The 16,724-nt window shown below is 38.6% G+C and overlaps 1 protein-coding gene across 3 annotated transcripts in view; it reads right to left on the bottom strand.

Moving 5' to 3' along the window:
- Positions 1–16,724, bottom strand: part of ASAP1 (ArfGAP with SH3 domain, ankyrin repeat and PH domain 1) — a 358,455-nt gene that overhangs the window by 180,087 nt on the left and 161,644 nt on the right. For all 3 annotated transcript variants that reach the window (XM_011938170.1, XM_011938171.1, XM_011938172.1), the window contains one exon: positions 15,462–15,534. In XM_011938170.1, coding sequence (XP_011793560.1) covers positions 15,462–15,534 — 73 coding nt within the window. The remainder of the gene's footprint in view (positions 1–15,461; positions 15,535–16,724) is intronic.

The raw sequence follows: 16,724 nt of genomic DNA, 5'->3' as shown, positions 1-16,724 counted from the left end.
TCTCCTGCCTCAGCCTCCCGAGTAGCTGGGACTACAGGCGCCCGCCACCTCGCCCGGCTAGTTTTTTTTTTTTTTTAGTAGAGACAGGGTTTCACCGTGTTAGCCAGGATGGTCTCGATCTCCTAACCTTGTGATCCACCTGCCCCGGCCTCCCAAAGTGCTGGGATTACAGGCTTGAGCCACCACGCCTGGCTGGTCAAGTAGCTTTATCTTTCTAAACCTCATCCTCCCCAGCTGGAAAATGGAAATTATAATGGCATTTACCTCATAGAGATGTTATTAAATTTAAGTAAGATATTGCATGCCAAGTGCCTGGTACACGATGAGCTCAATAAATATTTATAATGGCAATGACACAATGATGACAACCATACCAACTATCCATCCTTGGCCACTGCACTGGAGCCAGCCTTTTACCCCGTGGACAGGAGGCAGAGGCTTCAGACAACGCAGAAGAGTTTCTATCCCTAGGGGTTGGCAGTAGCAAATACCTTAGGAATACATTAAAATTCAATACTCTTTAAACTTTCTTTGTATATTCATCCAATGAGGCCTTCCTCAAAACCTTCAGAACCATAGCAGTTATTAAATAGGTCTCTCCCTGAGGGGTTTGTCTAACTAACACCATGTGTTATACCTTACCAAATTGAGCAATTTTCACAAAACCTCTGGACTGGACTGCCTGCCAACCTAACCTTTGATTCTCAGCAACTCTAATTATGGCTGCTACTTATTAAGCACTGACTATGTAGAGGGATTCAATCACAGTGAATATCCTGAAACTCATGTGATACTCCCTCAAGGCAGTTGCTTTATAGATAAGAAAAATGAAACTCAGTGGTGAGGAAAGGATTAGATCCCACTTCATTTGATTCTAAAACCTATCCTTCTCCACTGACACACTCAGGAAAGACTATCGTGGATACCAGAATATTGTGTGCCACAATATATATTCAGAATCCACTATGTGAAAGACTTGATGACAAATACCAGGAACAAAAAGGTAAGTAAAACAAGACTTCCTGTCCTGTAATAATACTGACAAAGTAATAATAAAGATAATTATTTGCAATTACAATTTTTGATTAATGTGCCAAGAAGTATGCTAAATATTTTTCCTGCGTTATCTTGTTCAATGTTCACAATTTAGAAACTGGTTTAGAGTAGTTAAGCAAGTTGCCCCAATGTCATACAGATAAGAAGCAGTAGTGACAGGCACTGACCCTAAAGCCTGTGCTCCTAACTAGTGTACTTGGTTAAGTGTAGGAGCCTCTAGATGTCTTTTAACTTTAGCCAGATGCCAAGTGATTGAGAAACCTGAAAATCCAGGTCTTAGCTCCAGACTCTACCATGTCAGGAGACTGAAGCTCCTAGGGGCCTTAATTTCTTCATATATAAAACAGGTCTAATAACATCATCAGCCCTGCTGATTGGCCACTAAGAGGTAAAGGTGTCAAAATTAATACAAAAGCTCTTTTGGAAAAACACAAAAAAATTATAAAACCACAAAGGATTATTTCCACTTAATGGGTATAATAAGGCCTTGAGAATACTCTCATAAATCTATCATAAAGAGCATTCCAAACCATTTTCCTTAAGGGAAATAGATGAGAAAGACTACGAAGTGCCTCATCTAGTATCTGGTATGCAGTGGGTGTTTATAAGATGCTAAATACCATTCCACACTCCAGAGTCTCACTTCCTTAATTTCCCATACTCTTTCCTGGGAGCCTAGCCTCTCTTCCAAGGTCTTTACGCAAGTTCTCCTTCTGTATCAAGAGTACAGAGGAACACATGATAAACATGTGTTTATCATCTTATCCTCATGAACGAAGAAAAATCTTCCAGAGGCTAGCTGGGATACGTGCGTTACTACACTCTAGTCATACAACCTATCCAAAGTTCTCCTGTCTGTAAGTTCCATCACAATTTCAGGACTCACCCTGACTTTCAATGTAAGTGTAACCTACCAAGCATCCTGTTATTCACTCTCTTCTTAGCCTTTTGACAAGCTGGGGGTCCCAGCTTTACATAGTTATATGCTCAGTTCCCAGTGCTGGGCCTGGCACATAGTGAGTGCTCAGTAAAATGCTCACTGCATGTAGTGGATTCTCATAAAACAAGCCTTTTTCCTTCTTGCAAAAAATACCAGCAGCCATGTGCCAGCCATATAAAATACAGTGAGCTATAATGTAATAATAAACCCATGTAATATGTGACATAAAACATAGCACTGCCATAAAACGGGAAGTGACAAATTCTTTTTATGTTATCCTATACATATTTTGTAGCACTAATCACACTTATAAAATATTTAATTCTATTTGTTTTTAAAATTATATAAGTAATTCATATGCTATTACAGAGATACATAAAGATAAAATTGTAATTTCCTTTTCCCTTTTCCAATCCCATCTCCTTAAAATAAGCAAAGTTAATAATCTGGAGTGTATCTCAGTGAAACCTTATGATTTAAAAAAATATACATACACACACAGACACACAAATATAGGTGTTTTCACCCCTTTCTCCCTTTTAAAAAAAATAAATGGGATATTACATACGACCACCATGGCTTGCTTTTTTGCTATGGAATAAAAATCATGAAATTTAATATAAGTAAATCTAATTATTTTAACTGTGATTATGTTCCATAACAAATCCCCCTACTGAGAGGATACTAGGTTTTCTGCAGCTTTTGCCATCAAAACACAACGCTGCAATAAATACTCTTATACACAAGCTCTTACATGCCATTACTTTACCTCTGGAAAAATATATTCACAAAAGCAGGATTGCTGCGGGATAGTGTGAACATTTCAAATTTTAATTAATATTGCCACATTCTTTCCAGAGAAGCTGGTGAAAGCAATTCACCTTCCCAACAGCAACGCACATATAACAGGGGCTAACTCTCTTCAACCATATCAGCACACAGATGTTACTGTTCTTTTTTAATTCTGGCCACATGTGTATAAAAAATTGACTACAGTAAGCCTATCTTTTCGTATTTTATTGTCCATTAACATTTCCTTTCCTGCCTGTTTACATATTTAGCTTAGTTTTCCGATGCTAGTATTTTTCCTATCAGTTTGTAAGAATGTCTTGTACAAGGGATAGAAACTTTTATAATATATGTTGCAAATATTTCTTCCATTTATCTTGTAACTTGTTAATTGGTGCTCTTTGCCATAGAGAAATTTAAAAATGTCATGTAGTCATATATATCAATCTGTATACAAAAGATTTTTTTGGGTTTCCTGCCTTATGTTCCTAAGCCTTCTAATAGTATTTTTAAAAACACTTCATCTTTAACCCAAAACAATGTATTTGTTTATATTATATAGCACAGGAAAGGGTTTGTGAAAGTAAGTTATTAAACTTTTTAGTTTTATTCACTTCAATATTTAAATACTTAATACATTTGCAATGAAATTATCTATATGGCATGAGGAGGAGTTCTAACTTTTTTTTCTTTCTTCTGTATGAAAACATACTGCTATTTAAGATGGCCTATAGAAGGCAACTGTTTAATATTTGATAAAAAAAGAACACAGAGACGACACTTGAATGGAGCAGATTAGGATTCATAAGAGAAGATAATTGAGCAGAAACTTGAAAAATGAATAGTTGTTTAACAAGTAGACTTGGGGTGTGGCAAGAGGTAGCAGCATAACCATACAGGTACCATAAAGACTCAGGAATAATGAAGCCAGTGTTTGCTTAGGTGGGCTGAGATAAACAGAAACTAACATGGAGTCTTTGGTTGCCCCACAGTTTACCACCTTCATTCTGGAGCTAGGTAGGTTAAGATTTTGTTTTGTTTTAAGAGACAGGGTGTCTTGCTCTGTTGCCCAGGCTGTAATGCTGCAGCATGGTCATAGCATAGCTTGCTGCAGCCTCGATCTCCTGGGCTCAAGTGATATTCCCACTTCGGCCTCTCCCTAGTAGCTGGGACTACGGGCATGCACTACCACGCTTGGCTTTTTTTTTTTTTTTTTTTTGAGATGGGGTCTTACTATGCAGTCCAGGCTAGTCTCAAAATCCAGCCCTCAAGAAATTCTCCCACCTCAGCCTCCCAAACTGCCGTGATAGGTTAAGTTTTAAAAGCACTGCCCTCTGTTCCTGTCCATCATCAGATAGTTGCTCAGATCCTTTTTGCCACACCAATCCATAAACTTAGTGCCACCTGTCCTGTGACCCGGAAAATAATTTCTTTTAACTTTACAGACACCATATTATTGGGGAATGAGGGCTGGATTCTGGATCTAAGCTCTTTATTTCATTATCTGTAACACTAATTTAGAAACAACTGCTGATTATGAGCAAATTACTTCACTTCCCTGAGTCTCAGTTTCCTTACATTTTCCCACCACCACTAACTGTATTAGTCTATTGTTAAGATTAAAGACAAAGTCCTTGGAGGCAGAAAGCCTTGTGGACATTTTTTAAAACTGCTTTTCTCCATGCCACTTTGGATGATTCATTTCTATAATTTCTGAAGGTCATTTTGAATTTGGAGTTGTTCTTTCAAAGTCCTAGCCAAGCCTCAGCAGGAGTCTGGCCCCAGCCTCTGGGGTGTTATCTGGAAACTCAGCATGCATATTCTCATTTTTGCAGCACTGACAAATCCATTAAATAACAGAGCCCCAAGAAAAGATACCCAAAGAGTTCCACAGGGCTATTACTCAGGATTTAAACAGCACCTGAACATCACTCTCCTACAGCAGAAGTAGAAATGTTCTCTCTTCTGGCTTCATCATACAGCCTTCCTACCTGCCAGAAGAAGTACACATTACACTTTGGTTTACTGATGGCTCTGTAGGTAATTGCAATGCTTTGAGATCTGGCCCCTAAAATAAGTAGCAAAGACACAACCAATTCCTCCCCTGCTTCAGCCTCCACAGTATAACCACCCAATGGAGCCAATCCTTCTAAATCAATAGGTGTTTAAAAATAGGACCCCGTATTTTACTACTAATTCACAAACTTTCACTAAGCACCTACAATGGGATACAAAGGTTGTTTAGTGTTTAGAATTATGGCCTTGGGTACGACCTTTAAGTCCTTCTGAGTTAGTTTCTTGGCTTATAAATTATATGTAAAATCGAGACAAAATAAAACCTCATTGGGTTCTTGTTCTGCTAATGAGGTGGTAGCCTAAGACAGGACTCAGCCTGAGCAGCTACCCTCCGAACTAGCGCTCTGCAAACTTTTTTATTGTGGTTTTTTTTTGAGACAGGATCTCACTCTGTTGCCCAGGTTGGAGTGCAGTGGTGCAATTACAGCTCACTATAGACTTGACCTCACTGGTTCTGGCAATTCTCCTACCTCAGCCTCCTGAGTAGCTGGAACCCCAGGTGCATGTCACCATGCTCAGCTAATTTTTGTTTTTTTTTTTTTTGCAGAGATGGGGTTTTGCCATGTTGCCCAGGCTGGTCTCGAATTCCTGGGCTCAAGTGATTCGCCTCCCTTGGTCTCCCAAATTGCTAGAACTACAGGTGTGAGCCACACTGCACCTGGACTCTCCGAACTATTTTTAATCATCAATCTCTGTCAGTAAAACATTTCAAAGCATTTCCAATCAATGCTTGCATGTTTACTTAATCAATTATATATTATTATATATTATACTATATATAACATATTGTTTATATAAATCAATGGTTCTGATCTTAATGTCAGGGGTTCCAAAAATCCCTGAAATTGACTGAAATATTCTGCTTTGTAAGATTTTTTGTTCTAAGTTCAGATAACGTGTGTTGTCTTTCTGAGGTTTACTAAGGGGTCTATCTATGACCCCAAAATGTTCGGAATTAGAAGAAATGTTAGCTGTATCTGAAGACAAAGCTTCTTGCCCTTTCTGGGTGCACAGTTGGCGAGTCTGAGGGAAGGGCAACAGCACATGTGAGATCAAAAGGGGCAGGTCTCTTTGGATCAGTTGCTAGGGAAATGCGGTATTGTTAGAAACTATCAACTCCCCTTTGGGTATAAACAGGGCATTTTAGAGGCTACAAAAGTATCTTCATCTCATTTCATAAACAGACAAGAAAAAAAATCATCATCTCTGTTTCACTGGTAGAAAAACCAAGGTCCTGAGAAACGAAGGACTTGTTAAGAAATACTTAGTTACTTCCTGTCAGAGTAGAGATCACATCCCAGCTCTCTACCTAGGAGCATCCCAGCTCCTCACTGTACAGGCAGCATAGAACACTCCTCTCCACTTCAGAACTCTGGGAAAAGGCATCACCCTCAGGTGTGGACAAGTAAGATAATGAGGGCCACAGAGAACACAGATGTGCTGGGTACTCCAAAAGTGTGTGTTTGTGATTCAGAATATACACAATGGGCCAGGAGCAGTGGCTCACGCTGGTAATTAGCACTTTGGGGAAGCCAAGGTGGGTGAACTGCTTGAGCCCAGGTGGTCAAGACCAGTCTGGGAAACACGGCAAAACTTCGTCCCTAAAAAACCACAAAAATCAGCCAGGCATGGTAGCAAGTGCCTGTGGTCCCAGCTACTCAGGAGGTTGAAGTGGGAGGACCGCCTGAGTCTAGGACGGCGAGGCTGAAGTGAGCCAAGATCATGCCATCGCACTCCAGCCTGGGCAACAGTGTGACACCTTGAGTTAAAAAAAAAAAAAAAAAAAAAGAATCTAAATAATGGAAAAAACAAATCTTTAACTTGAAAAAAAAATTTAAAAAGATATGTGCCTATTTTTTTTTTCTTTTATCTCATCTTATTTTTCTACAGTAAACACATTAATATCACACTGCACTTTCACAATGGGGGAAGAAGCCAGAAAGCACCAGTGAGAAAAATCAGCATGAGGTGTTCCAGTCCCCTCAGCACCCATACTGTTCTCCACAAAGAAAAAAGTACATGTTTGATCAATTACCCGAGACATGGAAGATCTGAAAATATCTCTGTTGTCTGTGAATGCAACAGACAAACTGGCCAAGCAAAGTCATCCTCTATCAACCTCTAAATGTTCTGTCTTATGGTACTGATTATCAATGAAAACCACTTCAGAATCAGGCACAATCTGCTTGATTTGCATACCCAAATGGGGCATCACAAAATCAATAAGTAGTTATTCTTTCTTGCTAAAGGCTTAATTGGAGAAACCTCTCCAGTCGTAAAAATAGACATATAAGAATTCACGTTGACATGTGAACTAGAAATAAAATTAAACACACACATAAGACTGCTTGTCAGAGGTGGTCATGGCACAGTTGTTTTCAGAGGGCAGATTCTTTGCTATGGTTTAAGTGCAACAGCTTTATTATACAGGAAAATACAATCCTACTTTGATAAGACATAAACCATTTAAGAATGATGAAAATGCAATTTGAAATAAGAGGCAGCAAGACATAGGTAAAGTCATAGAATCTTGACTGTAGTTGTCAAGAAGGGTCTGTTTAAGGCTCAAAGGTGGTTCCTAACAGTCATTAATCTGAATCTTTATGTAAACAGCGAAAATAATTAATTGAAGACTGAAAAGCACAATGGACTCTACCCGGCACATAGTAGGTATTCAACAAATGGCATCTATTATTTATTTTTACCAAAATAAATCATTAAAGCATAGAAACACATTTTTATATTCACCTTTAACAGAGCAAATTTGTTGTTCATCCTAAGGCTTAAAAAAAAAAACCCAAACTAGGCTGGGCATGGTGGCTCACGCCTGTAAACCCCAACAATGTGGTAGGCAGAGGTGGGTTCAAGACCAGCCTGGGCAACACGGTGAAGCCCCATCTCTACCAAACACCACCTCCCTCCCACACACAAAACAAAAATTAGCTGGGCATGGTGGCATGCAACTGTGGTCCCAGCTGCTACTCGGGAGGCTGAGGAGGGAGGATCACCTGCGCCTGGGAGGTCAAGGATGCAGTGAGCTGAGACTGCACTACTGCACTCCAGCCTGGGCAACACAGTGAGATCCTGTCTCCAAAAAAAAAAAAAAAATACACCAACACCAAACTAGTGGTCGTGGGATAAGTACTCACAAATTTATTTAAAACTACTTAATTTATCATGATGTATATTCCCCAAAGACAGAAGCACACATCATTAAAAAAATTAACTCATTTTAAGTAAAAAGAGAGCACTCATTCTACAACCAGCAAAATGGAGGAAGTGCATACACAGGCTCGTACACGCAGTGAATAGCTTCTAATTTCAAGTAAAAGAATATGCGAGTCAATAACTAGGATCCAAAAATTGAAACTTCCTAAGAAGCCTGGGGTTTTAATATTATTCTGGAAAGAGACACCGATTTTTAAACAGCATTCTTTTGAATCCCTCTAGTTTATCTCCACATAATTTAAGGAGTAATGCTCTCCTGGGTAAGTATATTCACTTTTGGGGGAAAAAAAACCCCTCCTTGACCATTCTGAAGGAACTCATTATTTTAATTTATTTTCACCTCCCAAGGAGTAGTAATGGACCCACAAGAATGCAAAATGCCTTGAAGGCCCAAAGAAATTTGTTTAGATTTTGCTCAGTCATGGTATTTCTATCTAAAGCCTTTTAAGAGCTTAAGAATTGTTATTTTTACTAATCAATTTACTGTAATTCAAAAAGATTTTTTTAAAAATCTGGTTATCCACAAACTTGAAAAACAGCAAAAAAGGTAAAATTTCCTAGAGACAAGCTGCTTTTGTACACCTTGTGACATTTTATTCTAATCTATTATATCTCTTACATATGCCTGTTAAGAGAATTTTTCTCCCCACTGAACACCACAGGATTAAAATCAGCATTACGTGACACCATGGTAAGACACCCAACCTAATTGCCAACTCTAGTTACAACTGAATTCACACTATACCTTCAAGTTTGAGGAAATGCTTAACTAAAAAATAGCTCAAATGAAGTTGTTTGGTTACGAAAACATTTGCTTCCTATCCACTGATAAATTTAGTACTTTACCTTTAAAATCCTAGATTTCCTTGTGCACTATGAGCTTTTTCTTAAAATACATAATTTAACAAAATGAAAAACTGGAGAGAACACCACACATTTTTTTGCCTTAAAAAACACAAACACTCTCTTATAAAACTATCTACTACTTAATTCTAACTGAAAGGGAATGGGAGACAAAAATGTAAGGAAATGAGAAAATCAATGGCTGTCTTCTTGTAATGAAAAAGCTACAAAACTGTTTATAACAATTTAGCTGTGTTTTGAAAATAAGATTTCCACATCATATGCCTGTGATCAAATTATATACCACTATCATTTTTTTCTTGCCCAAAAACATTAAAGGATTTATAAGCCTCAACTTTCAGACCAACAACGTTACAGATTCTAAGGGGCACCATGTGTTACCAATAAGCTATCATTTATTCTGAATATATCCTGGCATAAATTCTAAGGAACCAGCCATATAGTAACATGTTCATTTAATTTGAGCAAAGAAAAAAAAAAAGCCAAAAGTTTAACACAGAAAAAGACTTAGTAGCAGGAATATCCTGAGTTCCTATTCCCAGAAAAAACCGTATACCTGTACCTGTGTTGTATGAGAATGTATCTGTTCAAAAAGATTAATGTTTCCAACCTAACTCATTTGGTAGAACAGACAACTCAGTATACCCATGTTTACTATGAACCACATGCTTCCATTTGTAAAAGTGCAGTAAGTCTCACTGTGTTTTTTAAACAATACTGAGAAGCAAACAGTAATCTCTTTTCTCAAGCCACACCTGACTTACATGCATTCACATGCTCATGCTTCCAAGGGAATGCCAGCCCCACTCCTACTGTACTGACCCAGGGTCTCTCACAAAGATCAAGATCAAGATGCCAGCCAGGGCTGCAGTTGTCTGAAAGTTTGCCTGGGGTTAGATTTTCTTCCATGTCTCACTTGCATGGCTGGCAAGTGTGTGGCAGGTCTCCATAGGACTGCTTAAGTATCCTCAATATGGTAGCTGGCTTCCTTCACAGAAAATGATCAGAAAAAGAATGGAAGGACCAGGTGGAAGCTATCTTGCCTATGGACTGGCCTTGGAAATCACATGGCATCACTTCTACTACATTCTATTCATTAGAAGGGAGTTAATAACTCTGGTGGTACATTCAAGGGGAAGGGGGATTAGGCTCTATCTTTGTAAAGAAAATTGCCCAAGAATTACAATAAATTAAAACCTCCACAGTGCCCAAGAAACTAGTCATTTTAATCATATATTAGCAAAAGGGCAAAAGGAGGGAGAAAGGGGAAAAGGGAGAGGGACCACTAAAGGCAGACTTCCTAAACGACAATCTGTTTCACAGATTAATAATGTTAAAACTTCAAAACTTAGAGAATAACACAGGAAAACGGAATAGCTTGGAGAATTTTCCATTGGTCTAAGCAGTTCACAGAATTGAGTTTTGTTTTGTTTTTTAAAATGTCCTCATACACAACAAGGAAAAGTGAGACACAAATTCCCAGAACAATCTTGAAACTAAAGGGCTTGCATGGAGACAATCTGTTAAAAAACAAAACAAAAAACAAACAAACAACAACAACAAAACAACCACCAAAAAACCCTCATTTTTATACTGTTTACTAGTACTGATAAAAGTTTATGTGTAAAAATAACACATTTTAAGAGTAACAAGCTTCACGATGTTTAGCTATCTTTCAAATCACTTTGGGAAGTTGAGTGATTGGTAATCTCCAACCAGAAATATAGAAATGCTTTTTAAATGTTCAAAAAGTATCACATGGGTTTTATATCACTTAAGCATTGTGAGAAAACAAGAAAATTATGAAAATGCATTGGGAAACAGATAGCAGGGTTCAGCTTCTTGTGGTTTCTCTGGATGAGGCCAAAAGCCCTTGCAGGGGAACAGCTTAGATTCCACTGAGCATGTATCATGGAAAGCTATGCAACATCACTGTTTTACTCATTTAGTCATTTTTAAAGAATTAAATGTCATAGTGCTGTCCACAAACCCAGCTATACTATACTTGCTCATGACTGCAGAAACCCTACCAGGCCTCAATAGTCTGTGAGGAACCTGGAGGGATCTGAGTTTGTCCCTATATTTCTGAGACAGGACCATGGTAACTACTATTTGTGGTCTCATCTGGGAAACACCAAAGTCATCCCACAGATTACAATGCTGGGAGTTTCCATTTGATGGATCCATTCATGAATATTCACGATTAGTGAATATTAATAGCTGGTCTCAGAGAGCTTCCCAGGTAGTAACCCATCCAGCCAACATGTAGCGATTCATTCAGTCCTTATTGAGCCCCTGCCATGTGTTAGGTAGAAGACAAATACAGAGTACCTGTAAAGAGCAAAGCTGGGGTCAGCTGGGCTCTCTTTCCATTATTTGCCAGGTATGGTACCCTGAACAAGTTATTCTGGCTCTCTAAGCTTCAGTTTCATTATCTATAAAATGAGAACAATGGTACTTACCTTACCGGCTTGTTTGGCTCAGCCTAGTACAGCATAAACACACAATGAATATCATTTCCTCCAAGTGGTACTCCCTTAGTACCTTCCTCATACTACCTCAGATCCTTCTTCCTATTTCACCCTTTGCACTTTGTAAGCTTTCTTTTATAGCACTTCCTAGTTTCTAGTTATAAATACTTTCCAGTTTGATGATCTGATTAACATTTATCTCTCCCCTACTGGATTGTAAAATTCATGAAGGCAGAGACTTTGATATGCCAAACACCTAATGCCCAGAACAGGAGAATATAATAGGTGCTCAATAAATACCTTTTTGAACAAACTAATAAATTACCTTGACAAATGCATAAACTACAAAGATGAAAAACATAGTACTAGTCTTATCAAAAAGCTCATAGGCCAGTGCAACAGTTCTTAATTTTAGCTGCAAGTTAGAATCAGCTGGGGAATAATATATATATATTTTTTTTCTTTTTTTTTTTTGAGGCGGAGTCTCGCTCTGTCGCCCAGACTGGAGTGCAGTGGCCGGATCTCAGCTCACTGCAAGCTCCGCCTCCTGGGTTTACGCCATTCTCCTGCCTCAGCCTCCCGAGTAGCTGGGACTACAGGCGCCCGCCACCTCGCCCGGCTAGTTTTTGTATTTTTAGTAGAGACGGGGTTTCACCGTGATAGTCAGGATGGTCTCGATCTCCTGACCTCGTGATCCGCCCGTCTCGGCCTCCCAAAGTGCTGGGATTACAGGCTTGAGCCACTGTGCCCGGCCTACGGGAATAATATATTTTTTAATCTCAATAGCTAGGCTCTACTCTGGAACAATTCTAGGGTAAGAGTCTGAGAGATTCTTGTTTTTGTTTTTAAGAGTTCTTCAGGTGATCCTAATCAACAAAGGTAAGCCTCATTATCTACTCCAAGAGAGATGGTTAATAACTGCAATACAATGGGACACATGTTCTACAGTATCAGTCTAAAAGAACTTCCTGTGATGATGGAGAAGTTTCTATTTCTGCACTATCCAATATGGCACCCACTAGTCATATATGGCTGTTAAATTTCTGAAATGTGGCTAAAACTGAGGAACTGAATTTTAAATTTTATTTTAATTCATTTAAAATTTAAAACCATATGTCACTAGAGGCTACTCTAATAGTACAAACCTAGAAGGAGGGCACACAGAACCCCTAATCCAGACTGGAGAGATTCAATGTTCAGTTAGCTGTGCCACTCCCATCCACAAAGAGGGTGCAGTCTACTGGAGGAGCCTGTACCCAAATTACGCATATAGCCCTCGAACTCTCTCCTCTTTACATGCATACAGGAACAACCTCTCCCTTCTGTCATACCCAGGGCAGCTGTGATCAAGGAAATCCTTTAAAGAACAGGAAGAAGCATATCCCCCAGTAGAGGAGCCTTTGTATGAGCTGTTGAGTGATGTGATCATTGTGGCCAAGAGATGAAATGCATCTTGAGGGAGAACATTTGGAAAAGAGTCACATGGAGCGGACCCTCAGCACAGTAAATACAGCAGCATCTCACAGCTGTAAAGCAAGGGTCTCCCTTTTGCAGTTCACAAGTATAGAGCCTCAGGCACAAAACATCATCACATTACAGAACTGACCGTTCCTCCTGAGACAAATAATGGTTCTCATTAAGCTCTTTATAAAATCAAGCTGGTCAAATGTTATATGTGGAATCACTGAATTAAAATAGAGAAGGCACTCAAGCATTCATCTAGCTGTCCTTTTCCCCCATCTACCATTTGTTAAGCACCTACTATGTGGCAAGCAGTGTATTAGGGGCCTTAGATGGTCTCTCCTTTTGTCCATACAATCCCCTGCCCATTAGATATTATTTTTTTAATTTATGGTAAGGAAATGTAAGACTCCTGGAAGTTAAATAATATACTTGACTTGAACAAGTATAACAAAGCTAGGATTCAAACTCAGACCTAGACTACTTGGGTTTCTCTCTTTTTTTAAAGGGTGTGCAGTGTTCTATTATATATATACTATGGTTTATTTAATAAATCCCTTTTATTTTCTGCCCTTTCAAATCACAACCAAGGCTTCAGTGAACCTCCTTGCATATAATACTTTAAATATATTTTTATTGGTATATAATATACATACCTACAAAAAAGTATATAAATCCTAAGTTCAGCATCTGATGAATTACCAAAAAGTGAACTTTACCATGTAATCACCACTAGCATCAAAAAACAACAATATCAGTACCCCAGAAGCCCGCTTTGTGGCATCTCCTAGTTATTTATCCCACTCACCTCCCCAAAGAGCTAATATCAAATATAAGGGCCTACCACAGTGTAGGAGTTCATTGAAAAAAATGCTAACGGCAGAAGTTATAAATTAGGTATATAACTTAAGCCAAGACCTAAAACAACATTTGGTCATAACTACATGACTATTAGTTATCTACATTAATGAGAAGTTAGTGTTTTATTGGATATAAAGAAATTAGGGAGCAAAATGAAGGCATCAGGGTGCAAAATGTGTTAACAATTAATATTACAGAATGTCTCAAGGCCTAGGGGGGTTTAAAAAACAAGAGAATATTAGGTTTCCAGTTTCATTTGGCTAGTGATTCCCAGCTCTGATGAGACAGGAGGGCCATAAAGTACCTGAGGGTTTTGGCTTGTTCACGTTCCATTCAGCTCAATAATTTCATGATGATAAAATTAAGAGGAACAAGCATTTATTGAACTTCCGTAACCTGGGAGACCCTTTACAGATATGAGCTCATTAAATCCCTTCAACAACTTTTTTAATACCACTATCCTCATGTTACCGAAGAAAAATGGAAGCTCAAGAAGGAGAAATAACCAGCTCAAGGTCACCTTGCTAATAAGAAGCGGATTAGCAAGGACGAAAGCCCATATCTGTCCAACTTCATGGCCTGTGCTCTTTCTATTATAGTCTGCTGCCTTCCCTCCCAGGTTTTCTGTTAAGTTACAGACCACTGATTTCTTAGAGAAGTAACCTATTGGTAGGTGAGGTGGTACTGCAATATTAACAAAAGATGTGAGTGAGAAACTCTGAAATCCATTTTAGGTTTCCAAGCCTCTCTTCTACAGCGCTGGAGCCTACCATTTTTTTTTTTTTTTTTTGAGACGGAGTCTTGCTCTGTCGCCCGGGCTGGAGTGCAGTGGCCGGATCTCAGCTCACTGCAAGCTCCGCCTCCCGGGTTCATGCCATTCTCCTGCCTCAGCCTCCCAAGTGGCTTGGATTACAGGCGCCCGCCACCTCGCCCGGATAGTTTTTTTTGTATTTTTTAGTAGAGACGGGGTTTCACCGTGTTCGCCAGGATGGTCTCGATCTCCTGACCTCGTGATCCGCCCGTCTCGGCCTCCCAAAGTGCTGGGATTACAGGCTTGAGCCACCGCGCCCGGCCAAGCCTACCATTTTTTGTGGTTACTCTGTTTTTGTTTTTGTTTTTTTTTTAATTTGGTTTGTTTCCTCTTACTCACTGATGACATACTTTTGCCTCCAAGATGACAAAGTCACTAGACAGTTAAAACATTTAGTTACACAGGTTATCTGGCACACCTTCCAACAAAAGAAAAGATGATAGTTCACAGGTCTGTTGAGGTTTGAATTTAACTTTGCCCCCTCCTCTCTAAGTTTTTCCACGACCATCACCAATATTGATTTTCAAATGTGTACAGATACACTGAAGAAGGGAAAAGATTCTGATGTGTTTAACTGAAGCCACTGAGTTATAGGTTGACCAAATTCACACAGAAATTTTACCTATCTCATGTCACTTGCGACAAAATTACCATAACTCTATTAAGCACTTAAGGGTATAGTAAAATCCACTGCGACTAATGCTTTTTCTTCTTTCTGTTTTGGAAACACTAATAGGCTTGGGCTGATAGTCGAGATAAGAGGAAAAAAAGAGAAATTTCTTTTACCTACTTACTTTTCCATTTGCGTCAAGTTTCCTATAAACTTAACATCTTTTAAATAACTAAGAAAACTCTGTAGACATTATTTATAATTCATGTTATCTGATTTTTAGTAACTGCTTACCTTGACCAGAATTATATATTGCTTTTACAGACTTCTTCACTTTCTGAAGGGCTGTTCTATCTTGGTCTAGAGCCTAAAAGAGAAAAAAGGGGGAAAAGATATTAGAAGATTTGGTAAATAAAAAAAAAGAAAAAGAAAAATTCATTTGTAATTGCATTTGTTTTCCTGAGTACCAGAGCAACAGCAAACTGACATATTCATTAACAATGAATCATTTCAGACTGGAAGTCCCTGGGATCTGGGTAGTTATAGTTTCAGGAGAAGTACAGTCATTCCACAAAGCTCAGTGTGTGAAATGGATAGCATTCTAGTCAGTCAATTATCATGCTAAGTTACGCACAAGAAAGATAATACAAGACACCTAAGAAATCTTAAGGCTTGTATTCTCTCATGCATTTACAATCTGGTAAGGAGAAAAGGCAAGCATAGACATGAATGGCACAATACCCAGGCAAGAGGATACTGTCATTTTATCATCTAAATGGTAATTTTAGGGAGAAAAATGTTTCAAGGAGTATAATGAGTAGGAATGACCTGAAGAGCTTTTCACAGTGCTTTTAAGTTTTGGGATTTCTTTTAGTGTTAAAAAAAAATACTTATGACATATGCCAGTTGAATTTTAGCAATATTTTAATTTAAAAAAACAGTTTGGAAAATGCCATCATGATGCTGGTAAAGCTTTTAAATGATTTCTTAGATGATGAATCAACACATTAATCTACTTGTGGTACAAGCGGGGGGCTTCTAGGAGTCTACTATTGTTGATTCTTAATCCAGGTACAGGATATACAATTGTGTTTAGTTTGTTAAAATTCAGCAAATTGTGCATTTAGGATATGTACTCCTTTCTGTACGTGTATGACACTCAAAAAACAAGTTTAAAAGGAGGAATAGTCAATGTACTTGGCACACTGGACTAACTTCTTAAAACAATTTTAGGCCCCTTTCTGCTATTTCAAGGGTCTGTGGTCAGCCTGGGAACCCACAGATGATATGTCAAGATTTGCAGGGCATGAGCAGTAACAGTAATAAACTGCATAAATAAAATTTTAAAACATTAAATGTACACTCACATCCATTACATCATCTAAACCTTGGAACTTCAGACCAGAAAACTGAAGCCCATAGAGGCTAAGTACTTCCCTGAAGAAGCTGAAACGGATAAAAGCAATGGTAGCAGGCACCTACAATTCCCCTTATGGAAAACGGTTTTTCCTACTGTTTTCCTTCATTCACCTCTTGTTCTCCACACCCCAATGCCTG

This window comes from Colobus angolensis, unplaced genomic scaffold (genome assembly GCF_000951035.1).
Source record: "Colobus angolensis palliatus isolate OR3802 unplaced genomic scaffold, Cang.pa_1.0 Scaffold17, whole genome shotgun sequence".
Lineage (NCBI taxonomy): Eukaryota > Metazoa > Chordata > Mammalia > Primates > Cercopithecidae > Colobus > Colobus angolensis.
Note: the sequence above shows the minus strand (reverse complement) of the source record. Positions and strands in the feature narration are given on the sequence as shown.